Raw genomic sequence first — 27547 nt, 5'->3', positions numbered from 1 at the left:
AGACGTTTTTCAGATATTCATATGTACATAAGCAATGCATCAACAGTTCCCTCAGTACATAGTTCTTTTTGCTTGCAATTTCATTACCACCCTCTCTACCTATTTTCCTAACCAGCCCTTTCTCTCTGAATGACTAACTCTATCTGACTAATCCTATCTATCCAACTAACCAGCCCTATCTGACTCCTCCTTCTCCCGCCAAGCCTCATGTACCTACTGACTCCGCCTCTCCAGCCCTCTCATAGGTTCATGCAAATCAGCTCATGAATCTGAATGACATGAGTGATGTGGGCGGTCGCCACAGTGGTATATAAGTTGAAACAGCAACTAGTCAAGACTGTGTAATTGTTCTTATTGTTTAGCTTGAACTCTGAAGATCCAAAGGTGCCTGCTCGGATCTAATCCCTTCCTGGTCTGTGTCTGTTTGTTGTGTGTAGCAGCAAAGGGGATGTGGTTTGTCAGATGACATGCAGTGGAGACAAGACTGTTGTGAAACCTTAGGGATATTGCATAAAATTGAGAAGCCCTTGGTTGAGTAACCACACTTGTTGTTTAGAGGCTGGAGCCCTTGGTGAACAGCTTTCCAGACCTTCAGAACTAAGAAAAAGATGATGCTGAACTACAAGGCTGAGTGGCCCCTTCACGTGAGATGGCCTTTCCGTGCCCTCTTCCTTGGTTGGTACCTTCTATGGAAAGATAACAGGACCAGATATGTGCCTTGGCAGGGTGGAGGATCACATGTTGCTCTCCCACCACCATCTTCATGGTTCCACTAATGAGATCCTCTCCTTTTCAGGCTGGTGGCTGACGAGAGAGTTTGGGTTGTCTGGAGGTGAGTGATTCATATTGTTAGAGAGCTTTTGCTTTTCTTTGTAGGAAGAGATTATAGGATGTGTAAGTTGTGTTTGCAACACCTGGTTCTTTGACAAATGCACAGTTAAACATAGCGGGGCCATAACTTGTCAATCTAACAGACAGTGAGATCGCCACTGAGCAACACCTGCTCTACGACCTTGCAAAAGTTTCTTTTCTTCCCCATATTATTATTTATTTATTTATTTATTCATTCATTCAGCTTTTACTGGACCCATCTAGATTCAATCGAATATACTCTGGGTGGCTTACAGACTGAGCAATATAAAACAAGAATTACAACATACAATATTCAAACAAAAAAGAGAAGTAAGCAAAGTCCAGGATGGGAAATGTGTGATGGAAGGGGGGAAAGCCTGCCTGAAGAACCAAGCCTTCAGATTGTTCTTAAAAACTCCCAGCGAGGGTGCCAGGTAAATCTCCAGGGGCAAGATGTTCCAAAAGCGAGGAGCCACCACCGAGAAGCCCCAGTTTCTAGCTCTCTCCTTCCGGGCCTCTCTCAGGGTCAAGCCCCTCAGCTGCCCAGCCTGGCTAAATGGAGTGACATGAGCAGAGCCAAGTGGGAGCAGGCACTCTGCCAGGTATTGAGGTCCTAAACTGTTTAGGGCTTTATATGTAAGCATTAATACCTTGAAGTCAATGCGGAAATGAATGGGCAACTAGTGTAAGGCCGCCAGAGTGGGGAAATTTGATGATATATTTTCACCCCAGTTAATAGTCTGGTGACCATGCTCTGCATCATTTGTAGTTTCTGCATCAATCTTATGGGCAGCCCCACGTAGAGCACATAACAGTAGTCTAATCTCGAGACTACAAGTGCATGGACCAGAGTGGTCAAGATAGGAGCATAGCTGGGCAATCTGCCGAAGATGTAGATGGCTGGTACAGACCACAGATGCTACCTGGGACTCTCTGGTAAGCGCTGGGTCAAGATAGACCCCCAAGCTGTGTACCATACTCTTTGTGCTGAAAGTGGCCCCCCAAAAGAGAGAGAACTTCCCAAACCACTGATAGGAGGGGTGCCCATCCTCAAGACCTCCGTCTTGTCTGGGTTCAGCCTCAGTCCATTCTCTTGCATCCATTGCAGTACAGCCCCCAGTAAGTGCTCAAGGGACACAACGACATCCACTGCTGTTGGAAAAAAAGGAGATGCAGCGCTGTGTGTCATCAGCATACTATGAATAGACTGGGAATATATTGGGGGCACAGAGTTTTCCTCTCCTGAGGCAGACCATTGATCTATACTGTGTAAAATCCTTATATTTGATGATGAACCTGGTAGCTTCCCAGATCAATAAACCATCGCCCTTGATTTATCCAGTTACTAGAAATGCGTAGCATGCTTTGGGTCGTCTACAGCCAACAAGACCTCCCTCCCGTTATCTCCTTGGCTCACACCTCCAGCTGTTGCCTCTTCCTGAGAAGCAGCTTGCAAAGTCTGTGCTCTTCTATCAGGCAATGCCAAGTTGCTTTTAAAATAGCTTTCCAGAGATGTCAGTGAGGGGAGAGCTTCTATAATCTTCTGGCCGAGAACATCAAAAGCATGCCTTAATGAATCAAGGTTACGGGAGGCAAAGGTAAGCTGTTGGGCAACATTTTTAACTGTATCAGCTGTAAGGAGGGAATATTCTGATATTATGTCCAGGGGCAATTCCTTTTAATAGCTCTGATTAGCTTCTACTTTGTTGGGGGGCTTTTCTGGCTGGATTATATGGTGTCAGTTCGGGGCTTGCAGAATGATGAAGATTCATTGTTTAAAGGGGAATTTGTATCTGCTGAACCTTGGTTTTCTGATTCCGGGAGCCTCATATTTATTTGAGCATGGAACAGCAGAAGCACCACTCGCTGAGTCCTTTTGAGAGCGGTTGTCCATCCATAATTGTTTGACAGGATTTGGTGGGGAAATGGAGCTGGGTTTTGTTCTTGAAGTGTCTCTAAAACATCAGGTTGGCAGGGCAAAGCAGAGTAATGGAGCAGCTGAATATAGATATTATTCAAAGATTATATGCTATTGCTGTCCAGACTACCATGGCATTTGTAGTTAGTTGCCACTCTAGAGCTGAACACGACTGGACAAAAATTGTCAAGGGGAACCTTTACCTTTACCTAGTAGGATACGTAAAGGCTTTTCCTTGCCTTTTGGAAAGCTACCACCCTATTTGTCCCTTATTAACTCACACGAATTGAGACAACTGTTAACTAAGTGAAGATTGAACTCATTATAGTTGAAAGAGAATCAGGGATCTTACATGGGCCAACATGGTACAGGCAGACACTGCCCAGCACAAGGCTCTAAAATGGAGGACCTGGTATATTTCCTAACAGAATGTCCTCTGAATGCAGATTTGAAGGATCAATATCTTACACTCTTACCAAACGGAATCAAGAACAATTCCCCTTTATGCAAGGCATTATTCCTGCTGGCAGGCATAGACTACTGTATATTTTATAAGACCACTAAATTAGGTAAATGATCCATGGAAAGACAGAACTCACTGCCTGCTTCACATGTTCTTCAAGTCTGTGTCACTGAAACATTGCCCTAGACTTCTGTGAATGAGGCAGGACAGTTACAAGATATAACTCAACTTCGGAATTAGTCACAGTTTACCTTTGTTGCTGCTCCACCTTCCAAATCTCACTCTCTTTGATCTTTTTCTCACCAGGACAAAGTTACCCGAGACCTTCCATCTCTGTGAACACCACTACGATGGTCCCTCTGGGGGGAAATGTCACCATCCATTGCAGCTGTGGAATCCCTTCAGATGTCTCCTGGTATCTTGCCAAACATGAGAGTGAATTTGCTATTAATGCACAACTGAAAAAAGAACAGTCCTGTGAGGTGGTATTTTCCATGAGCAATGCTCAGCTTTCAGATGTGGGGATGTACTCATGCAGGTATTGTGTCTGGATCTTATGCTCAGATTTTAGTAATAAAGTCTCCATCAATATAACAGGTGAGAACCTAAGTCAGTACTTGTATGTTGTTTTGCCAGAAGGCACTAAAAGGCCTTTTCCCCACAGAATGAACCAAACAAGAAGGTTGTATTGACTAAGCTGTGCATCTGTGTTCAAAACCAGCTCTTCCTGCCTCGTTTCATACTTGAACATCATTAGGAGGATGCACAAGTGATACATTCCCAATGAAGATACGTTACTTCCTCTCTCCCTTTTAAACCAAACTGTTTCTATGAATCTTCAACAGAAAACAACGTACGGTGTGATCACAGAACGGGAAAGGTGCCCGTGAGATGCCACCGGAAAGAGACCCTTTACTGGGAGCGATCTCCCTTGAAGCAATCCTTCCATCTGTTGGGGATCAGCTCTAGTCTGGGGAAAAAATAGTAGTAGCCTTACAGCTGGCCTAGATTGGGGCCGGGCTGAAGTACAATTTTCCCTGTACATTATTGCCGGGAAAGAGATGGCATCAGAGGACTCCAGCAGCATTCCAAATAGCAAACTGTTTCTGTGTGTGATCGCACCACTAGTATGCTAGCATAAAAACACAGAGTGTTTTACCTCAGGACTCATCCTCACAAAGTGTTTGGCTTGGATTGATGTGGGTTGGAATTATGATCCCTTTCTCCATAGGTCTGGAATCACCAACTCCTTGCTTCCATGTCAGTTAGTCATCCTTGAGCGCAATCTACATTCTTGAGATTTCAGTTGGCACACCATCTTCCTCCTCTCATCTCTCCCTTTCCTTCCTTCTCATGCCCCTACCCCCATTCTGCTGGGAAGATTTTTGTATTGTATTTAAAGCCTGAAAGCGAATATGAATAAAAATAATTAGAGGAAGAGATGAAATGGAAGACAAGTGTTTTGAGACGTGTGAGATTGAGTTGCACCAGCTACTCCAATAGTTTCAGATTTGACTCAGAACTTCCTTGAGGATTGCCCTTGTATTGTAAAAATACTGAAAATGAACCTTTGTGTGGAAAAAAGGGGGTGGGCCGGGAGATTGTTTGTGACTGTATCGAGCAGCAGATGTGTATGCAAATGGACATGAAGATTTACGAATTCCTTCCTCCCCATAGATCCCAGCCTGCCCCAACCCTCCATCCAGATGAACCTGAGAGGAAAGGACGCTTCAGGTCTGAATGTCACCATAACGTGCCAAGGGCCCGAGAATGGTCTGATGTTTGCCTTATATAATTCAAGGGAGCAGATAGCATTTCAGACCGCAGGGCCAAAGAAAAACACCGCCGTCTTCTCAGTCTCCCTGGTGAGATCAGAGGATGCAAGGAACTACAGGTGCCAATACCGTCAGAAGGGAGATGCGTTTGTCTGGTCAGAACCAAGTGACCCTACAGAGCTGGAGGTGGAGGTGGAAGTGGAAGGTGAGGCACCAAACTCAACAGAATACTTTAACATTTCCTAGAAGGAAGGATTCTCATGTAATAGTGGTGGTTTTTAAAGAGAGCATTCACTGGAACCTGTGGTGGGTCTCTTTGTGAAGGGTGTCAGAAGCGGTGGCTCAGAAAACCCAGAGTCTCACAGAAGCAGGATGAGCAGGGACAAAGAGGGATCTCTCTGAGGGTGCAAGCAGGGCAGAAGGCAGTGAATTTCTCCCTATATGGGCCTCTCCTTTTCCCCTACACAGCTATGGCTTTAATATTTCCGTTGATCATCTTTCTGAACTACCATGCAAACTCTCACCTTCATTCCTTAACACTTCTTGTAATTTCCATTTTTGGACTGATTCTCTCACACATGGCCTCATAAGGATGTAAGAAATACTAAAATATTTTCTTGACCTTGAGGAAAAAGTGTGCCCGGACACATCAAGATGCTGCATTGAAAAATATGGTCCACTGCTGCAGGATTTTGCATTCCTACACAATAGTGAAAAGAAAGCTCCGGAAAAACAAACAGACAAACGCCTCAAATATTCACACACAAAACTGTTTGGAGGAAAGCATTTGTATCTTGCACAAGAACTCGTATTTTGCATTTGAAAATGTTGCATTTTCTACAAAATACATGTATTGTGCAAAGTAAAAGTTTTCTGGAGTTTTTGCCAAAAAGTGCTGAAACATTAAAAAAAAATTCACAAAAACTCGTGTAGTTGATTAGTAGGCCCTGAACTGTTGAAATTATTCATCCTCAACTATATGAATGAAACAAGCAAAGATTTATACCATTAGTCTCCTGATCCTATTTCCATGAAGTATGTCTTTGTCTCCAAGGTTCCCTCTGTGGTATTCCATTTGGCAATCACTTTCTCTTTCTTACCTTTGCATTTATTTCCTCTTCTTTGCACGCTGATCTTATTCCTTCTGTGTCATGCGCTCCACTGATGCTGTAACTTTCTTTGAATTATTCTTCGATCTTCCATTTTCTATAACTTCTGTCTCTATATGCTTCAGACTCTATATGCTCCATGTTCAAATCATCCTCTGGCCTCAGAGCCCATTTGCTGCTAACTAAGTATGAACTACTCGCACTGGTTCTTAACCTTTGTTACTCAGATGTTTTTGGACTGCAACTCCCAGAAGCCTTCACTATTAGCTGTGCTGGCTGGGGTTTCTGGGAGTTGCAGTTCAAAAAACACCTGAGTAACAAAGGTTAAGAACCACTGAACTACTGGAAAGGAAAGAAGTTATGTGTAGTCTTCAGTGTTTTTCCTTAAGTATAAAAATGAATTCATGCTAAGTGGACAATTAGTAGCAATCTTCTCCTTTTCTTCTCCCTGTTGATGAAGTGACACTTTCCTCTCTTGTTTTTGCAGACAGTCTATCTATGGAGCCCTACTTCTCTCTTGGAGCAGCTGGTTTAGTCTTGCTTTTCCTGGTGCTGATTGTGGCTGAAGCCATCTATAACTGGAGATCAGAAAGACCTAAATAGCCCAGTGGTGCCAGCGAGCCCCATTCCCACCCCCAATCACAAGAATGGCTCTCCGCCTCTCAGAGAATGCCAACTGGATTCCTTACCTGCAGCTCACCTGTGGACTGGGGTGCTGGTGAGGGAGAGGTGGACAACGTAGCATAGTGGCATGACTGTGGTGGGCTTTTCCCCACAGAAACTGTTTATTGATCTCATTTGGAAAACATAAAATTCTTCTTTTGTTTACTGATGGACACAGAGATGGCAAAATGGATTCCAAACCCATTTTGAGTTGTAGAGGATTTTTACTGGTTCCCCTAAAATCTAGACCCACAGATAGATAGTATGTTCAAGGTGATGCAAAATCTAGGGGAAATGATAACCTTCTAATAATGGGATGGACTATGGACAAAAATTATAAAATTTACTGCAAGTCAAACCTTAAGAGAAAACTGATACAAAATGTATTATTGAAAAAATATATAGAACTCCCAAAGACATTAAAAAAACAGGCAAACGCTATTTGGATCTCTGTTGGAAGCGCCATGAAGCTGAAGGCTCACACTACCACATGTGTTGTGTTTGCAATATATGTAAATTAATAGATGGATTATGCAGATTGGTGCATTTTTCCCCCTACATGATACAAATTAAATAAATTATTTGTTGCATCATTTCGCTTCTTGTATTTTTCATCTTTGGGATCATATCAATCAATCATCTTCAGGAGACAGTATAGTGGCTTGGACAGGGTTTGTCATTGGCTTGGACAGGGATACAGAGGTTCAAATCCCAGCTTAGTCGCACTGCTCATCTGGTGTTCTTGGGCCAAGCTCTCAACCAAACCAGATGACATATCTAATGTCCAGGCAAAACCCAGCTAAGTGAGTAATATGTGTAACCTTACTTTTAACCTGTAAGGTGCAGGAACAGAGGAGAGTCGGGGTGGGAAGAAGACTCTATCTCAATAATATGAGGATTTGGGGACCTGACAGCTGGATCAAGGCAAGCTATGCACCAGGAGCCTTCTGGTCCTGTCAGGAATGTCCAGTGCTTCATGATGACTGGAGCACTGAAGTATCGCTAAACAGCAAGTTGGGAGTTTAGATGGTGCAACTTGTCTGTGTAACCTCTGGGTCTTGTGTTCAATCCGCCAGTCCAATGCCTTCTAAGCCAGAGATGCCCTTCCAAGGCTCCCTCTCAGCAGTGGATGGGTGCTGTCTAGCTATAGTCACTCAGATACACTCACTCCACATCTAGGAATAGGTGCCGCCATCCCAGAAGTGGAGTGTGATAAAACATGGTCTCTATTCATCATCTCTATTCACAGGCACTTCTCATCAACTCAGCGTTCCAACTGGCTACACATGTCTCTTTTTTCACTCCTGTGATCAGAACCAGACCCCATCTCGCTTTGTTATCCCGTACATACCAACTGTTTGTACCTTATATTTTAGAGAACAAGGCAAGACCTTGTAATTGCCCTTATTGTGTAGTTTCAACTCTGAAGATTCACATGTACCTGCTCAGATCTGTTCTCTTCCTGGCCTGTGTGGGTTCGCTATGGCTGAAGGACCAAAAGGGATGTGGTTTGTCAGGTGACCTCCGATGCTTATTGCGGACAAGAAAGCTGAAAAGTCAAAGGGACATTCTAGATAACTGAGAAGCACTGAGGTGAATAACCACAGTTGCAGTTTAGAAGACCGGAGCCCTTGGTGAACAGCTTTGCAGGCCTTCAGAACTAAGAAAAAGATGGTGCTAATCCACAGGGCTGAGTGGCCCATTCACATGAGATGGCCTTTCCATGCCCTCTTTCTTGGTTGGTACCTCCCATGGAAGGATAACAGATACGTGCAATGGCAGGGTGGAGGACTGCAGATTGCTCTTTCACTACCACCTTAATAGTTCCACTAATGAGATCATCTTCTTTTCTAGGTTGGTGGCTCACTGGGCAGTTGGGGGTGTCTGGAGGTGAGTATTAATAGTGTTATGCTTATTGATTTCCTCAGGAAGGGCAGTTGATGGATCTTTTGCTTGTCTTTGGAGGAAGAGACGTCATGAGGCTGAAGCTGTGTTTGCAACGTTAAAATTCATTGGCAAATAAAGACTTAAACATAGTGGGAGCATATCTGGGACCAGATCTCCATTGAGCAGCACCTGCTGTTCTACAGTCATGCAAAGCTTTCTTTTCTCCCCTATATCAGGAATACACTGGAGATGTATGTGCGCATGTGAGAGGGAGGGAGGGAGGGAGGAAGAGAGGAAGAGAGGAAGAGAAAGAAAGAAAGAAAGGAAGGAAGGAAGGAAGGAAGGAAGGAAGGAAGGAAGGAAGGAAGGAAGGAAGGAAGGCACCATTGATCTATACTGTATATCTCAGTGTTTTCTATCCTTACTGATTAAGGGTGCAGTCAGATGGTTGCAAAGGTACACAATTGATCTCAGTGGAAAAGGTTGCTTTAACAGAGGAAATTCCCTTAAAGTGACCCTCTGTGCACCGGGGAATCTCTTCAGAAATCCTACATGAGCAGATATGTGCTATGGTATGGATTGGGGTCAGCTTGGAGTTCAGTTCCTCTGCATTGTATGTTCACTGGGAGACAGATCACACTGGGTATGGTCCAAACTCCTATCTGTTTCTCTGTGTGATTAAATCAAGAGTTGCAGGCGCATGCCTATTGCGGTTCACTGGGATGTCCAGGGATTGAATGCAGGACACACTGCACACAAAATATGTTCTCCGCTGCTCAGCTAGGTCCTTTCATCAGTTGCTGGTTTGGGGGAAGGGCCATGATTCCCACATTAATGTAATATATGCCCCCCAAGTAGCCCAGAAATCTGCGTGGCCCAGTTTTAGCATTTGCTGCTGACATTAGGTGGTGAACCAGTAAATCCTTACTTAAAGCAAGCAAGTGCTGTCAATGGCTTGAAATGTTTTGCCTGGCTGCAGTGCATTCAGAGGAAACAAAATGCTTGTTTTAAATGTGGGTTTCCCTGTTTTCCAACCTTGATGGCAGAGGAGGAATGTAGTTTGTGGTGGGTCCAGAGCAGAGAGAAATTGCCCAGCTTGCCTTATGTAATTTTGCCATTCACTGTTCTTCGGTCTGGAGAAATTAGGTGACAACCTTTATCTGCATACTGTGTAAAGCTACACTTATCAACAAGCAAGGTTTTTGTTGTTGTTCCACCTTGATTCCATCCCTCTGTTAACAACAGCAGAAGCTGAGCATTTTAGAGGATGATGCATCCTTTCTCCCCCCTGTGCACTGGGAGTGTAGAATGTAAAACCCTTTGCTTCTCTTTCAGCTCAGGTGGGTCTCATTCATTGGGAAGGATCGGCACCATCGGCTTTTCATCCTTTGCTCAGTTGCAAATATGGCTATTATTGGAGAAGAGATTGTGGCAGAGAGGATTAAAGAATGCAACACCTATTTCATTAACAAATGTTTTAAACAAACAGACACAATCTTAGATCAGTTGTGGCCCTTCAGATGCTTCTGTCCTGTAGCTCCCATTGACCCTCACCAACATATTCATTTGGGAAGGATTGTTGTAAGTTGTGATCTGAAAGCATCCCGGGGTCCCTAGTTGCCCCTTCCAAACTTGAATCTGCTGTTGCACTGTGAATATTTACCCTGTTTCCATCCTAGGACGATTTTGGCCGAAGCCTTCCATCTCAGTCAGCTCGAGTGCGATGGTGCCCGTGGGAGAAAATGCCACCATCCGATGTAAATGTGAAGAAAGATACCTACCCGCGGAATTCACTCTGTCTAAAACGGAGTCAGGATCCTTGCGTGTTGTGAGCACCAAGACGGTAGAGAGGGACGAGGCTGTATTTCACATTATCAATGTGAAGCCCTCTGATGCAGGGACGTATCGGTGTATCTTCCGATCAGAACATCGTCCACTCCATTTATCACGTTACAGCGACAAAGTACACATCGAGACAAAAGGTGAGGGTGTGACTCGGTTCCTATATGAAAATATCCTAAATATCATTTACATGTGTTTTGTAGTTCCTCACAGAAGTAAGCCAATTGGAAAACCTGTATTAACTGAAAGGTGTTTTCAGATTGTCTCTCTTTTTAAGTTACATGTTCGTATTATTAGCAACATTCATCAGTGATGCATTCCAAAAGAAAAGGCATATTTTGTGTGTATCCAGTTTTTTTCCCTAATCCTATCACTCTGACTAAAAAAAAATATATCCTCCATGAAGATGGCAGAGCAAAAAACTCCGGGCATCCCAGTGACCACATATATACTAGAATTCAGTGGTTGCTGTAGAGCATTAACTTTGAGAGAATGTGGGGAGCGGAGAGAGAGAGAGAAAGAGAGAGAGAGAAGGAGTGAGTTAGTACACAATGTGCTCATTGAAACATGGCATATCGGCTAATCCTTACTAGGTTGTGAGCTCTGCCCTTGGGTTCATGAAACAAGTGCCAAAGGGGAGTGTGGTGGCTAGAGAGAAAAGTGATCAGGGTTTTCTCCTTTGCAACAACGCCACTTTACTTAGTCATGTGATCAGATGGTGAGAAAGCATCATGATGGCTGATCATTAGCTTCTTTAAAATAATGCTTCCTCCATTGCCCCCACCCCCACCCAAGTAGACCAGCTGCCGGAACCAAAAAAGGTCCAGCTTGGTCATGGACCAGGATTGGGCTGCATTGCTGTGATCACCAGGAAATAGACCACACTAGCCAAGTAATGCAAAATTTGAGCTATTGCCTATTTCCTGCCTGATTTCTCAGTTCTTCCATTGTGTCCCCCACGCCTCTCTTTTCCCTTTGTGTGCCACTCCGTCTCTGTGCATTTCTTCTCTTATCACGACCTCTCTCTCTTCAGTCTTCAATTTCGATTCCATCCCTACCTTGTTGGAAAGACAGAAACGTGCAACCATTTTGCGCCTGTGATTCTGAGCCTCCAGAGGGCAGCAGAGGCAGGGAAAGTCTGCTGAGAATGGTCTGGTCTTCTCCCTGCACAAATCAAAGGACCTGGCAGTTTCTCAAATTGCAAAAAACACAATAGAATTCCCCTTGTTTATAGTGAGGATGGACATAGGAAGGAACAGCACCTTTCAGTATTGCCAAAAAAGAAACCCCTTTGTATGGTCTGAGCCCAGCGACTCTGTGGAGTTGCCTGCAACAGGTGAGGAGGAGCCTGGTGTGGGCACACTTGAATTCGGCACTTGCTCTGTTCTGCCTCTTGCATATAATAAAAAGACGTTAGGAAGGAGGTCTGCTCACCAGAAGTAACAGAAATAAGCTGAAGGGGATACACAGTGTTGTCTGTTCTCTTGTCAAATGGAACCAGATTTCTAAGGAATGAACGCTCAAAACAGAAGAGAAGATTGCAGAGAACATCTCAAGATTAGAAAATGAGCCTGCGGGTGTCAATTGGGACAGAGGACATATACGGAGTTATTGATAATGCAGGGAGCAAAGAATGTGGTGGTTGCTCAGGATTTGCTGTCTATGATGGTTATGCCCAAATTTGTCTTTCTTTGCTTCATGTCCCATGCTACAATTTTTCATTGTGAGGAACTACTGCAATATTAAGTCACCCAATGGGATATATGGCAAAAGTATTTATTTTATTTATTTATTTATTTATTGCATTTATATGCCGCCCATCTAGACATAGTCTACTCTGATCAGTTTCACCTAAAGAGAAGGGTGGGTAGGTGTTTCAGAACAGAGAGATCAGACTGAGCCCCAATGACTCTCCCAATTTCACCTTCCTTTTTGTGGGCAGAATAATGGAGGCTTGTCCATGCTGAAAACTGTTTGAGAGCAGGGAAGCAGACAAAAACTTCAAGGTGAACACAAATGATGCTTCCCAAAGCCGTGGCAGGTTGTAGCAACCATTATATTTTCAACCGAAATCTCCTCTGGGGTTCATTGTCCCCAAAGGGTTTACCTGGGTGTTTGTGGATCACAGGTCGCCTTATATGTGTTGTAGCCCTGCTTAAATAATGTTTTCCTTGATGTTTCGGATAGGGATATTAAAGTTAGTGTTTATGTGTATACACTGTATTAGAAACTGGCCTTTTGGGGGAGAAAGATGCCTGTGTTTTCTGAGAAGGGATGACTAGGTCCTTTTTTTTTAACAAAAGAAGAGAAATGACAGCAGAAAGATATAATTGCTGTCTGTTCCGCAAAGAAAGTGATTTTAACTGAGATGTGTCATTTTCTAAGAGCCGGAAGAAGGGAAGGAAATGGAAAAAGATGAAAACCTCAGACAAGCAACAAGCCTGCAGGAGGGGAAAATGAAAACAAAACCCCCCATTTCCCAGCAAGGAAAACCACATGCCAGTTTCTGAGGGAGATCCTCTCTGTGTGCAAGTTTTGTCTCCTCCCTGGGTACCATGAGGTCCTTCTGCCCTCTGGCCCATCTTCGAAGCCCTTTGTCTTCTCCTCTCCCTACCTTGAACCTGCCCCAGCCTGTTTCCTCCCTAGTTTCGAAGTGGTCGTGGTGGAGCAGGAGGAGGGCAAGCAAGAGCAGTCCCATGTAAGGGAAAGACAACAGCCGCCTTTTTACACAAATGTGGTGGTGGCGGATCGCAGGTTACTTGGCTTTTGTAAAAGGGGCTCATCGCTCGAAAAAGTTGGGGACCACTGCTCTGCAGGGATGGCTCGAAGAATTGCCCTCACTGACTTGGTTCAGAAAGGATCTACATGATTATGCAGCTTGGTTTTGATACTAGCTTGGATAGTGAGGACAGTGATTTCCACCTCCACTCCTAGTGAGGAATGGGGCAACTTTTTTCTCCCTAGTTCTGATTAATAGTTAGTCTACAAAGAACTCTGAGCCCAACTGAATATATATGCTCTGTGAAAATATGTGTGATCTGTTGGTTACAATTTTGATTTTTCCCCCCTTTGCAGATGACAGCCACGTAAATCACGCCTCTTTCTGTTTTCCATCCGTGGAGGTCTGGATTCGTCTGGGAGTGGGCATCGTAGTGAGTCTTGCCCTGGTGCTGATTCTGGCTGAGGCCACATACAGCTGGAGGACTGAGCAGCATTTCAGGAACATGGACTGAAGCAACTCTCTCAGCAAAGGGCTTCCTTTGATAAGACTGCACACCACAAGAACAAATTTACTTTATCTTCAATAGCAAGTTTTTTGTTTTCTTTCACGTTCAGAACCTTTTCTGAATCTGTAGTTAAAAAGCAGGCATTTTTCGGCTTCATATTCCCTGAATACCGCTTCACCCTGGGAGCCCCTCTTGGCCATACAAAGTCCTCCTGGAACCCTCAATCCAGTGTTGTTGCCCCCAGCGTGCCCTCGATGTTACCCTTCCCTGTTGTCACCAGCCCTGCTCAGCACCTGGAAACTCCACATTGTGGCTTCCATTATGGAACCAGTCCTTTTCTTATTTGGTCTTCCTCTTTGCCAATGAATCTCGTCTTGTCATGACAAGACATGACATGACCTTGCACAATGTCTAAAAGCCCGAGCTTCATCATATTTGCTTTCATTTCCGGCCTGAACTTCAATCCACTCATTGGACTTTCTGGTTGTTCAGGGTCTCTGCAAAGCGCTCCTCCAGCACCATGTTTCAAAAGAAGAGATTTTTCTCTTGTCCTCTTTCTTGACCGTCCAGCTTTTACATCTGAACGTGGTAATCAGGACTATCATTGTGCGGGTGACCTTCACCTTGGCCATCCGTGACACCAGGATCTTTTCTCCTTCCAGCTCAAAGTTACGGCACAGAAATTACAGCCCATTACCGTGCATCCTTGCTTAGCATAAACATGAGGCTGTTACACCAAAAGCAAAGTTCCTGAAACACACAGGAGGATTTTAAAATCCACCAGAGTTGACATTGTGGATGGGGGGGGGCACAAAGTGACTTGAGCTCAGTGGAAAATTATTTTAGCATCTTTTTTTTTGTATTCTATTTCTGATGAAGTGAATTTGATGCAGAAAAGCTTGCTCTGAATGTTTGGTTTTTAGTGGTCGAAACAAAGGTTTCACCTCTCCTACATTAGATCCTACTACACTATCACGTTTCCACAGTGACAGAGGTCTACAGGCTCCAGCTGGGCAGTTTGATCTTTATAAACTGCTGCAGTGGCAGGTGGTGTTCATTTTGATGGGTGGGGTGGAAAGCGTGAGTCAGGCGGACACAATCATAACCAGGGAGGGAGCGCAGGTGGCTCCTTGACCCTCTGACACTGGTAAGGAAGTGGGCCAGAACAGACAGGCTTTGGGGTACATAGGCTGCACCTGAGGTGGGCCAAGCCACTGACCGCTACCCAGTGCCTTCTCATTTTTAGTGCCAGGGATCTTTCCAGGCAAAGTTTAGGCCCTCCTTTGCTTCAAAAGGCCTTTCATCAAACGGCCTCTGCGGTGCCTCCACATTATTCTTTATCTCACGAACAGAGCAAACCCATTCCCGTAGAGACGTAGCTCAGAAGTGAGGAGACTGCCGTATTACTGTCCTCAGTGGGAAGGAAGTCACACATGACATCAGATAACACTTCATTTCCTGAAAAAAAGAAGAAAAAAAGACGAAAGCAAGGACAAATGGTAGGCACATGAAGACTTCTCCTTCTGTGAAATCCTTCCCTTTCTCTTAAGAGAAAAAGAAACCACAATTTATTATTCACAAGATGCAACAGAATGCAACTTCCCTCCACGTGCCTTTCCAGAACACCATGCCGAGGCCTATGCTCATGGAAACGTTTCCAAACGACAAAAATGCCATATCAGGGCAGAGAGAAAGTTCTGCCCAAAGAGAAAGGGAGACATCCCAATTTGGGTGAAAGATACTGGAATTCCAGCAAAAAGCAGGTATTGATGAACTATCTCTTCAGGTTATCCTTATTTTTTTCCCCAACACAGAGGGATTTTAACCCTTAGCTGGAAAACATCTGTGACTCAGTATCAATACCTGTCCTAAGCCTTGTTTTGGATGACCAAGAAGAAGCTTCCTTCATCATTGCTGGTCTTTGGGCTAAGCCCCGTGTTCTATTGTTTGTTGAAGTTTTAGCAACTTCACATGCTGCCTTTCTTGGGTTTGGGTGGGGGGACCTTTCTGGGCTGGGGTGACTGTCAAGCTCTTCAGATGTAACCAGCGATTCCATTGCATTCCAAAAGTTGCAAAGTTGCACAGAAACACATTTCTGATGAGAGATGGTCATGAACCTCAGTTTTGCTAAAGAGCAAGTTGGAGTTTGGATGCTGCAATGTCTCTACATAACCTCTGGGTCTTCTTTTCAACTTGCCAGGCCAACGGGAGCTTGATATCCTCACAGCCAAGAACAGGAGGTTAGGCTCCCTCCCAGCAGTGGAAGGGCACTATCTAGTTACAGTCACAAAGACCTGTTAAATCCCCATCCTAGGAATAGCTATCCATGTCCCAAAAGCCAGGTATGAGGAGGACCCGCGATCCTCCTTTTGCTCTCAGGCCTCCTTGCTTTCAATGACATCTCACTCCCTTCATGTCCTTCAAAGGAGGCTACTCAGAGGCCCTTCTAGAAGAGTCACCGGGAAGGCTTGAGGTCTAGACTCACCTAATTTTGTTCTTTTTGAATTTTAATCACCATACAGCTAGCTGGTTTAGTAGTAATCCACTTAAAATAGTTTAAGTGAGATCCAGAATCATACAAATTTGACTGGGCTGTCACTGACAGCAGCAAGACCAGTTGTTGTAGGAGACTGACAATGTTTGCACAATTATCTTGTAAACTGTGTGCTCTAGCACGACTAGTTGAAAGGACAACTAGTCAACAATGAGATTTTGCCATTATTCTTCTTGTTGTTTAGTTGGAACTTGGAAGATTCAAATGTGCCTGCTCGAATCTGTTCCCTTCCTGATCTGAGTGTGCTTGCTGTGGCTGAAGCGCCAAAGGGGATGTGGTTTGTCAGGTGACATCTAGTGCTAATTGCGGACAAGAATGCTGTGAAATCACAAGGACGTTGCATACAGTTGAGATGTACTGGGTTTAAAAACCGGGTCTCTCTTAGAAGACTGCAGTGCTACGAAAAAGACGATGCTGCACTACAAGGCTGAGTGGCCCCTTCATACGAGACAACCTTTCCGTGGCTTCCTTCTTGGTTGGTACCTCCTCTGGAAGGGTAATAGGAGCAGATATGTGCCATGGCCGGGTGGAGGATCACACATGGCTCCCCCACCACCATCTTCATGGTTCCACTAATGAGATCCTCTCCTTTTCAGGCTGGTGGCTGACTGGGCTGTTGGGGGTGTCTGGAGGTGAGTATTAAACTTGTTCTGCTTACTCCTTTTCTCACGTACCGGGCTGTTTTCTGAAGAGGAGTTCATGCATCCTTTTGATATTCTTTGAAGGAAGAGATTACAGCATGCTTAAGATGTATCTGCAACATTTGAGTTCATTGGCAAATATATAGTTAAAACATAGTTTGAGTGTATCTTGTCGCTTTAACTGACAGCCAGAGCATCTGCTCTACGGTCATGCAAAGGTCCCTTTCTGTGAATGGGCTGGCAATATACTGGGGGATGTTATTAGGATGTAAAACTGGGAGGGAGGGGGAGGGAGGGAGGGGGAGAGAATAAAAGAAGGAGGGGGGCAGGCCGTGGTCACACTAAAACAGGAGTCTCCAAACTTTTCAGTGGGAGGGCCACATCATATATGCTCCATATTTTTGAGGGCTGAATGGAGGCATGTGTGTGCTACATAAGCACTCCCACCCCCCTGCCCACACCCACCTACCCAGAGCTCTTTCTATTTCTATTTTGCATCCATGGAGGTCTTGATTTGTCTGGGAGTGGGCATCATAGTTAATCTTGCCCTGGTGCTGATTCTCGCTGAGGCCATATACAGTTGGAGGACTGAACAGCATTTCAGGAACATTAACTCAAACAACTCTCTCAGCAAAGGGCTTCCATTGACAAGACTGCACACTGGATCAGAAGATCTTGGGCCTTCTCCCATCCCCGCTTCCCTTGGTGTTTTTTTTTTTTAAATTGTGATTTAATTTAATCAATGTGTCAGCAAAATACCCTTGCTGACCACATACTGATCTGGGGCATTTCTTCCTATTTCCGTGTTTTGTTACCATCTGTGGACGAGAACCCACAGCACATACAGTGGCGGTCAAAAGACAGTAAAGGGATTGATGCGTTCTATCTGACAGAAGTATACCAACACACCACCATTCCTGTTTTTTTAACATTGAAAAAATTAAGGACAGTGGGTGAGGGAGATGGGACTGCACCCCAGATGCATAAGGAACGAATTGGTTTTGGAGTGCACACTCAATGGGATATCAGTTGTATAGCATGATGAAATGTGGAAAAAATATAGTAGTAGCTGGCTGGCTGGATTTGCTGTGGAGATAGAAGGGAGGGAAAACAAAAGAATCAGTAATGGCCATGTGTCATCTGAATCCTTCCAAAAAAGGGTTTTGCTGGCGTGACTGCAGTCAGAGAAAAAGGGAGGGAGGGAAGGAAGCAAACAAGCAGGGCAAAGAGTCTTCCTATAAGTGTGTCTGGACTACATATCTCAGTGTTTTCAGTTCTTACTGACTGAATGAGCAGTCAGGTGGCTGCAAAGACACACACCTCATTGCACCAGAAATGGTAGATTTAATAAAGCAGTCTCCCTTAATTAACCCTTTCATGTGCTGGGAATCACTTTAGCCCAGTCCCCCAAAATAAAAACCCTATAGCTGGACCAAAAAAAAGTCCAGCTTGGGCATGGACTGGGGTCAGCCTGGAATGCATTTCCCCCTGCATTGACTCACCTCCCTCTATTACCATCTCTACACAAGAATTGGAGGTTGTTCATGATTTCGTGTACAGGACCTTGGCTCAACGATCTCTGACACTCTCTCTCTAGATATCGAGCTGGATAAATGCATTGACAAAACAGCTACCATGTTTTCTAGACTCACAAAGAGTATAGCTCAACAAAAAGCTGATGGCATATACCAAGATCCAGGTCTATACAGCCTGTGTCCTGAGTACACTCCTGTACTGCAGTGAGTCCTGGACCCTTTGTGCACGGCAGGAGAAGAAGCTGAACACGTTCCATATGCTTTGTCTCTGACGTATTTTTGGCATCACTTCGCAGGACAAAGTTCCAAATAGTGTAGTCCTGGAACAAGCTGGAATTTTTAGCCATGTATACATTACTGAAACAGCGATGTTTACATTGGTTTGGCCATTTTGTGAGAATCACTGATGGTCGGATTCCAAAAGATTTCCTGTATGGAGATTTAGTGCAGAGAAAGTGCCCCAGAGGGAGACCCCAGCTGCAATACAAGGATATCTGCAAGCGGGATCTGAAGGCCTTAGGAATGGACCTCAACAGATGGGAAACCTTGACATCTGAGCGTACCGCCTGGAGGCAAGCGGTGCAGCATGGCCTCTCCCAATTTGAAGAGACATTTGTTCAGCAGGCTGAGGCAAAGAAGCAGTCCTGAAACCAGCAAAATCAGGGAACTGGACAGGGGACAGATTGTGTTTTGTGTTGACTGACTGCTCCATAAGTGGTCCAAATGATTTCTTTACATGATCATGCCCAGTTTCAGGCACAAGCTTTTTGTGGTTTGCCAGGATGGCCAGGAACGAATACAGGATGCACTGTACACAAAACATGTTCTCCACTGCTAAGCCAGGAGTTTTAATCAGTTGCTGGTTTTGAGGAAGAGCCATGATTCCCATATATATGTAATATGAGCCCCCCGCCCGAGTAATCGTAGAAAACTGAGTGGCCCAGTTTTAGCATTTGCTGGTAAAACTGGAGGCAAACACACTAATCTTTATTTAAAGCAAGCAAGTGCTGTCAGTGGCTTCAAATGTTTGTTTGTTTGCTTAAAATTCTTTTATCCTGCCTTTCTTCTTAAAAAGAATCCAAGGCAGCTTACATTGCTAAAAGACAAGCTAAAAACAAGGAGTAAGCAAAGGTGGCTTTTTAAGGAGATGCTTCCAAATGGGTAGCTTACAGCCCAACCAAAGAAAAGAAATTATACACAAGTTACACAAGTGCAAGTCTGTGTTACTGAAACACTGCTCTAGACATCTGTGAATGAGGCAGGGCAGTTGCAAGATATAACCCAACTTCAAAATCAGTCACAGTTTACCTTTGTTGCTGCTCCACCTTCTAAATCTCACTCTTTTTGATCTTTTTCTCACCAGGTGAAAATGACCCAAGGCCTTCCATCTCTGTGAGCCCCACTGGAATGGTCCCTCGGGGGGGAAATGTCACCATCCATTGCAGCTGTGGAATCCCTTCAGGTGTTTCCTGGCATCTCACCAAACATAACCGTGAACCTGGTCATACTGCCCAACAGAAAACAGAACAGACATGTGCGGTGGTGTTTTCCATAAGCAATGCTCAGCTTTCAAATGCAGGGCTGTACTCGTGCAGGTATTGTGTCCGGGACCCATGCTCAGATTTTAGTAATAAAGTCTCCATCAATATAACAGGTGAGAACCTAAGTCAGTACTTGTATGTTGTTTTGCCAGAAGGCACTAAAAGGCCTTTTCCCCACAGAATGAACCAAACTAGAAAGTTGTATTGACTAAGCTGTGCACCTGTGTTCAAAACCAGCTCTCCCTGCCTCGTTTCATACTTGAACATCATTAGGAGGATGGACAAGCGATGCATTCCAAATAGAGATGTTAGTTTCCCTCTCCCCTTTAAATCAAGCTGTTTCTATGAAGCTTCAATAGAAAACAACATGCGGTGTGATCACAGAATGGGAAAGGTGCCGTGAGATGCCACCGGAAAGAGCCCCTTGACGGGGAGCGATCTCCCTTGAAGCGATCCTTCCATCTGTTGGGGATCAGCTCTAACCTGGAAAAAAATAGTAGTAGCCCTACAGGTGGCCTAGATCAGGGTTGGAGTGAAGTACAATGAGATTATTCCAGAAGCATTCCAGATGGCAATCTATTTCTCTGTGTGATTACACCACTAGTGTGCTAGCATAAGCACAGAATATTGTATCTCAGGGCTCATCCACACAAAGTGTGTAGCTTGGATTGATGTGGGCTGGAACTATGAACCTTTTTCTCCATAGATCTGGAATCACCGGCTCCTTGTTTCCACACCAGTTAGTTTCCTGGAGTGCAATCCAGATTCTTCAGATTTCAGTTGGCACACCATCTTCCTCCTCACACCCCTCCATTTCCTTCTCATGCCCCCTTCCTTTATTCACCCTTTCCCATATCTCTTTCTCTCCTTTAATATTGCCTTTCACAACGTTTGATATTGAGTTGCATCAAATGATCCAGTAATTTAAGATTTGACCAGGAACTTCCCTCAGGATTGCTGAAATGAGAAGGAAGCAAACAGTGGTTGTTCCCTCATTTCTAAAAATAGAAAACAAGGCTGTTAGAACCTGCATTTAGTTTTCTCGGATATTTACATCAAGAGGATTTCCAGAATAATGCAGATTGTTATATATATAACCAACACTTGAAATGTTCTTTGAAGATTACATATTCCTGTTTAAGGTTGAAGAATGTAATGTTTCAGTCATCTGGGAGGACAATGGGATGGTCGGCTGGGGTGAGGGATGCTTAACATAGTCCTAGAAGGGATCCCAATGGTTAGGAGCCCAGCAGCCAAACTGGAAAAATGGAAGAGGGGACTCTTGTAAAAATACTGAAAGTCAACCTTTGTGTGTAAAAAGGGGGGTGGGCAGGGAGATTGTTTGTGACTTTATTGAGCAGCAGACGTGTATGCAAGGCAACAAGAAGATTTACCAAATCCTTCCTCCCCATAGATCCCAGCCTGCCCCAACCCTCTATCCAGATGAACCTGAGAGGAAAGAACACTTCAGGTCTGAATGTCACCATAACGTGCCAAGGGCCCAAGAATGGTCTGATGTTTGCCTTATATAATTCAAGGGAGCAGATAGCATTTCAGGCCGCAGAGCCAAAGAAAAACACCGCCGTCTTCTCAGTCTCCCTGGTGAGATCAGAGGATGCAAGGAACTACAGGTGCCAATACCGTCAGAAGGGAGATGCGTTTGTCTGGTCAGAACCAAGTGACCCTACAGAGCTGGAGCTGGAGGTGGATGGTGAGGCACCAAACTCAACAGAATACTTTGAGATTTCCTAGAAGGAAGGATTCTCATGTAATAGTGGTGGTTTTTAAAGAGAGCATTCACTGGAACCTGTGGTGGGTCTCTTTGTGAGGAGTGTCAGAAGCCGTGGCTCAGAAAACCCAGAGTCTCACAGAAGCAGGATGAGCAGGGACAAAGAGGGATCCTTCTGAGGGTGCAAGCAGGGCAGAAGGCAGTGAATTTCTCCCTATATAGGCCTCTCCTTTCCCCCTACACAGCTGTGGCTTGAATTGATTATCTTTCTGGCCTACCATGCAAACTCTCGCCTTCATTCCTTAACACGTCTTGTAATTTCCATTTTTGGACTCATTCTCTCCCACACTGCCTCGTAAGGATGTAAGAAATATTCACAGATCTTCTTGTTTCTGAGGAAAAAGTGTTTCTTGACACATCAACTTGATGGTTTTACTGAGAAAGGATGGACCGGTTGATAGAAATACTATGACTCAAACTTAAGATAACGTCTGTGGATGGTGTGGAGGGGCCATCACTGTCTACAGTAATGAAACACGATTACTGTCTTCCAGGCAGAAAGTCTCAGGTTCAGCATGTGGTCAACTTCAGGCAGGGCTGAGGAACAGTCTTATTTTGAATGCTTGGAACTGCTGCCAGTCACCGTAGAAAGGGGTGAGGTGGATGGGGATGTGGTCTTCCCAGCTTCATCATTCTAATTCAAGGCTTCCATGCTTCTACAGACACAGCCATTGCCAAATGGGCGAGCACTGCTGCAGGCCTTCTCCTTCTGGCTCTCCTTCTGGCATTGATTGCCTTTGTCCTGCACAGGAGAAAGAGAAGAGGTAAATGAAAGTATTAATAATAATAATAATAATAATAAGAATAATAATAAGAATAAGAATAAGAATAATAAGAAATTATTATTATTATTATTATTATTATTATTATTATTATTATTAGTAGTAGTAGTAGTAGTAGTAGTAGTAGTAGTAGTAGTAGTATTGTTGTTGTTGTTGTTGTTGTTGTTGTTGTTGTTGTTGTTGTTATTATTATTATTATTATTATTATTATTATTATTATTATTATTATTATTATTATTATTATTATTATTATTATTTAACATGGGCATGGCTAAAACTGGGGATCCTTAAGAAAGAAACTGAAAGCTTAATTTTTGCTGCACAAGAACAAGCACTCCAAATCAATGTGATGAAAGCTAAGATCCAAGGAATTAGTACTAATAGCAAATGTCGACTCTGCCAAGAAAAAGATGAAACTGGGTCACATGTCATCTGGTAATGTCCATAGATTGCACAAACTGATTACAAAATTAAACATGATAGAGTGGCAAAATTAGTGTACTGGTCCTTATGCAATATATATATATAACTTGTTGGCCTCCAAAAGCCCATCAGGTAGAGAAGGTATCAGAAAATGAATAAATCAAGGTCTTGTGGGATTTCTGGATCTAAACAGATAGACACCTTGTATATAACACACCAGACATAGTAGTAATAAAATGAAGAAATGTCTGGACCGTTGACATTGATATTCCAGGGTATGCCAGAGTTAAAAATAAAGAATTTGAAAAACTAACAAAGTACAGAAATCTAGCAATTGAAACACCTCACCTCTGGAAGAAACACACTTCAGTGGTCCCCGTAGTCATTGGGGCTTTGGGAAAAATATCAAGAAACTTCACACAGTACTATAAGCAGTTACAGATCTCAGAAAAAAAAAACACAATTAGAGCTACAAAAACGGCAATATGAAGAAGAGCATACACATTGCACCAACATTTAATGGACACAGGTTTTTGGTTAAAACTTGCATCTGTTATATAATACTAGTCAATTTTTAAAATAGTTTTGATTGATTATGCCTGGTGTTTTTGAACAGCTGCTGCTGCTACTGCTACTAGCCTGCCATCAAGTCAATTCCAACTTTGTGATACTTTCCAGAGTTTTCTAGGTAGAGAATACACAAAAGTAATTTGCCATTCCGTTATTCTGGGAGCACCCTGGGACTGGGTGGCACAGTGCGAAATAAAATTCCCAACCTCTGGCTCTGTAGTCAGATACCTGCACCATTGAGCTCACTAGCCAGTCTTATAGGTGGCTCTATAACAGGAATTTGAAGAGAACTCAAAATTTGCTCCTTCTCTGTGGTTTTCCAGCCAGTTTCTCTCAGACTGATGGCATGCTATTAGTACAAAGAGCACAAAGAGCTCCAGTAAAATTCCACATGAAATTTCCAGCCACCTAATTGAATTATTCTGTGGGTGGGCGTGGTTAGTGGCATAGGCAGTATCAAACCCGAAAGATAGGAAGCGAGAGACCACCTCCATCCACACAAGGTAGGGTTCTTAGGTTTTGTATTTGGATTATAGAGGGAGGGAGCAGTATCTGCAGTTTTAATTCAGAAGGAATTACACACAAAAAATTCACAGGGCATTTCTGATCTACAGGTTCCTTTGTCAAGGAAGAAAGCCAACCAGTGAACAAGGTAAGAAATATTTGTATTGCCTAAAAATAGCTTTATCATTGTGAGAGATGAATGGAAGTGAAGTGCTTTAATTAGGCAGCAAATATCATTTAGAGAAGTGGCAGAATGGGGAGTAGTGAGAGTGCCCCTGTTTAAGAATGGCAGTAAGAGGACAGCTGTGTGTACGATTCTACTCTGTGGTTGCTTGTTTTGAGGCAGCAGGATACTTGGGGGTGGCCATCAGATGGGCCAGGAATTCTAGAAGCAGTTCAAGATGTCATATAAATAAAGCTGCAATGCAGAATTTTAAAAATGTCTATCAATTAATCATTCTCATTTGTTCCCATGGTGGCTTTTCTGGAGGGAAGGGTGCCAGGATTATATCCTAAATATTTGTTTTTCCTCTTTAGCCCTCAGAACCTGGTCATGATGAAAATCCTGAGGACGTCTCCTATGCTGTATTGAACCACAAATCACGGAAACCCGTGCAGATGTCCAGTCCTAACACAGTCTCTGAATCCTGCGTCTATGCAACTGTTGTCAAAGATTAAAACCAGGAAGGGACGAAATGCAGGACTTCTCAAGGATAGCGCTGCTCTGGGAATCTGACATGAATTGTAGGGAAGCTGGTTCAGGCATTCAGGGGCTGATTTATCCAATATGGGTACTTAGGTACTTGAGGAAACGCCATGACAGACTGGACAGTATGTGACTGTGCAGTCTAGTTTCAGGAGTTTGAAACCCCATTGTGCCTCAAAAAGAGAGGCCAGCCAAAACACACTGAGAGTGTGTGTGGCTGATGGGATTATGTGTCCTTCCACCCTAAAGGCCTTGGGTGAGCATCATGATGCTGTAGTGCTACCAGAAGGAAAAACTGCTATATTACCTCTGAGTACATTATACTGAGAAAAACCTGGGAAGACTGCTGTACATTGGTATCATCTTCATGGGACAGAAGATAAGATAACCCAGCTGGCTTGGTCTACTATCACTACACTGTGGTGACCAGTGCTTTCACCTAATGAAATATATATATGATCAGAAAATGACCAAAGTCTTATAGGTTGCAAATCATATATATATATATGATATATATATATATATATATATATATATATATATATATATATATAAGACTTCAGTCATTTTCTGATCATGACCAATTTTTGGTTCCAGCCAAAAGATGAGATGACTTTTTCTCATCTGGCTAGTTGTGATATGTTCTTGTCAAGATTTTCTGATCATGACCAACATGACCAGTGCTTTCACCTAATGAAATATATATATGATCAGAAAAATGACCGAAGTCTTATATATATATTTCTGATCATGACCAACATGATGCAAAGGCTGGTTCAAATCAGTCCAGTCCTTTTTTTCTCCCAAAGTAGCTTTTTTTCCTCTGCCTCTGGAGGGTTTCTACATTTTCAAACCAGAATGATTCAAAAAGACTTTTTCTCATCTGGTTAGTTGTGATACATTCTTCTCAAGATTGGGAACATGTTTCTAAGTGGTGTTTTGGTGATCTAGGCACTTGAGGCACGATGTTCAAGACCAGGAGAACATGCCCCCACATTCTTTGCTCTCCTCTGATCATCCACTGATTTTTAAAAAATAAATTAAAATTTCATACTTATATGAGATCAGCACTAGATCATCCTATCATCTTCTTGGAGGGTCATCATCAGGATTATTTCCCAGATTTACATCACTGTCAGTTTACTGTCAGTTTATGAGAGGTGGGACCAGAGGAAGGAAGGAAAGAAGCGAGGGCTGTGGGCTGGAATGCAATTCGCATCGCAGCCAGTATGAATGGTGAACTCCTGAATCACTTAGCAGCCTCTGTGTGAGCATTGACTGCAATTTGAAGTGTAATATAGGTTGCAAATCAAATCTTAGCAGTGTAGCTGTGCCCTTACTTCCAGCTTTTGGGAGGCCCTTAGGAAAGATGGCTGTAAGGGCATCACATACCCATGTAGCTCTCTGTCAGTGAATTTCCTGATCAAGGTACCGTGTTTCCCCGAAAATAAGACAGCGTCTTATATTAATTTTTGCTCCATAATTCATCAGGGCTTATTTTCAGGGGATGTTTTATTTTTACATTTATTTTTACATATTTCTACATTTATTCAAATACAGTCATGTCATCTTTTTCCAGTTGCTGTACAATGCTGCACAATGGTAGAGGGTGGGGTTTCACTTAACTAGGGCTTATTTTGGGGGTAGGGATTATATTACGAGCATCCTGAAAAATCATACTAGGGCTTATTTTCAGGTTAGGTCTTATTTTCAGGGGAAACACGTATTTTATGGAAAATATTTGTGAATTGCCTTCAGCTCACCATGGCCCAAAGGGAAAATACAAGTTTAAAAGCTTCATTTGATATTTAAGCAATACCATAATAAACAGAACAAAACTACTGTATTTTTTGAAAACAGCATTAACTTGGATCCCCTTGGGGATCCTACTGGATCAAATTCTATTGGAAGGAAGGACTAGTTGGTGTGATCTCCAAACTGTAAGGACAAATATGGGATACCAAAATAGATGGGAATCCATTTCAGTTTCTGCTCTCAAAATGCTTACATTTCTTCAGTGATCCCCTAACTGAATTTCAAACCACACAAATACAGGTGCATGTGCATTCTGCATGTGTACATACAGAAACACACATTTCTGTCTTTGACTGTTTTTTGCAGCTTGGACCTAACTTAAAAGCTGCAGAGTGACCTTTAAGAGCTGACTTTTGCAAACATATCAGAGCAATAGAAGGGAGCTGAAACAGCAGTGTGTAGAAGTCTGCAACACAGCAAGGCAGGTAGAAGAAAGACAGACCAAGTGGAGAACCCAGGTTGATCATCAAAAATGGGGAAAGCCAGACAGACCTCTCAAGATTTCTGTTCCAACATAAGTTTAGAAGTGAAGGACTGGCCAGCTGCACACCATTGTCCATCCTGGATTGAACCCTTAAACACCAAACAGAAAGTTTCTACCAAATAACAGAGGAAACTGGCTAGGTCAGACTGGGGTAAGGTAAAGGTAAAGGTTCCCCTTGTCCAGTCATGTTCGACTCTAGGGGGCGGTGCTCATCCCCGTTTCCAAGCCATAGAGCCAGCGTTTTGTCTGAAGACAATCTTTCGTGGTCACATGGCCAGTGTGACCTAGACACGGAACGCTGTTACCTTTCCACCGAGGTGGTCCCTATTTATCTACTTGCATTTGCATGCTTTCGAACCCCTAGGTTGGCGGGAGCTGGGACAAAGCGACGGGCGCTCACTCCATCGTGTGGATCCGATCTTATGACTGCTGGTCTTCTGACCCTGCAGCACAGGCTTCTGCAGTTT

The 27547-nt window shown here is 43.6% G+C and overlaps 3 protein-coding genes across 6 annotated transcripts in view; all 3 read left to right on the top strand.

Annotated features, from left to right (window-relative positions):
* The window catches only part of LOC144583044 (osteoclast-associated immunoglobulin-like receptor), a 57566-nt gene that overhangs the window by 10253 nt on the left and 19766 nt on the right, over positions 1–27547 (top strand). The window lies entirely within an intron of this gene.
* LOC110078482 (T-cell-interacting, activating receptor on myeloid cells protein 1) lies at positions 340–25848 on the top strand. 3 transcript variants are annotated; one of them, XM_078377030.1, is made up of 8 exons: positions 340–675; positions 797–832; positions 2195–2450; positions 3540–3830; positions 4911–5213; positions 22459–22560; positions 24186–24223; positions 24613–25848. In XM_078377030.1, exons 4-8 carry the CDS (start codon positions 3584–3586, stop codon positions 24751–24753), a joined length of 831 nt encoding a protein of 276 aa, XP_078233156.1. In that variant the 5' UTR covers positions 340–675; positions 797–832; positions 2195–2450; positions 3540–3583; the 3' UTR covers positions 24754–25848. The 3 variants fall into 3 exon arrangements, with proteins under 3 accessions (XP_078233156.1, XP_078233155.1, XP_078233157.1); XM_078377029.1 differs by lacking the exon at positions 2195–2450; XM_078377031.1 differs by lacking the exons at positions 2195–2450; positions 22459–22560; positions 24186–24223; positions 24613–25848 and adding an exon at positions 6605–7373.
* On the top strand, positions 16596–21967 carry LOC144583389 (T-cell-interacting, activating receptor on myeloid cells protein 1-like). Of its 2 annotated transcripts, none has more exons than XM_078377032.1 (4): positions 16596–16786; positions 16887–16922; positions 19830–20120; positions 21422–21967. In XM_078377032.1, the coding sequence occupies exons 1-4, from the start codon at positions 16702–16704 to the stop codon at positions 21757–21759; spliced, it is 750 nt and encodes a 249-aa protein (XP_078233158.1). In that variant the 5' UTR covers positions 16596–16701; the 3' UTR covers positions 21760–21967. The 2 variants fall into 2 exon arrangements, with proteins under 2 accessions (XP_078233158.1, XP_078233159.1); XM_078377033.1 differs by having other exon boundaries at positions 16597–16765.

Source organism: Pogona vitticeps, chromosome 6 (genome assembly GCF_051106095.1).
Source record: "Pogona vitticeps strain Pit_001003342236 chromosome 6, PviZW2.1, whole genome shotgun sequence".
NCBI classification, from domain to species: Eukaryota; Metazoa; Chordata; class Lepidosauria; order Squamata; family Agamidae; genus Pogona; species Pogona vitticeps.
This window is presented reverse-complemented; position numbering and strand designations above follow the sequence as displayed.

What these genes read in the sequence shown, in the direction of transcription:
- LOC110078482 (XM_078377029.1), top strand. Translation starts at nt 609, where the DNA reads ATGATGCTGAACTACAAGGCTGAGTGGCCCCTTCACGTGAGATGGCCT. An exon ending in GGTGGAGGTGGAAGTGGAAG is followed by an intron (nt 5,214 to 22,458) that starts GTGAGGCACCAA and finishes ATGCTTCTACAG; the next exon opens with ACACAGCCATTGCCAAATGG. An exon ending in AAAGCCAACCAGTGAACAAG is followed by an intron (nt 24,224 to 24,612) that starts GTAAGAAATATT and finishes TTTCCTCTTTAG; the next exon opens with CCCTCAGAACCTGGTCATGA.
- LOC144583389 (XM_078377032.1), top strand. Translation starts at nt 16,702, where the DNA reads ATGCTGCACTACAAGGCTGAGTGGCCCCTTCATACGAGACAACCTTTC. An exon ending in TTGGTACCTCCTCTGGAAGG is followed by an intron (nt 16,787 to 16,886) that starts GTAATAGGAGCA and finishes TCTCCTTTTCAG; the next exon opens with GCTGGTGGCTGACTGGGCTG. An exon ending in GCTGTTGGGGGTGTCTGGAG is followed by an intron (nt 16,923 to 19,829) that starts GTGAGTATTAAA and finishes TTTTCTCACCAG; the next exon opens with GTGAAAATGACCCAAGGCCT.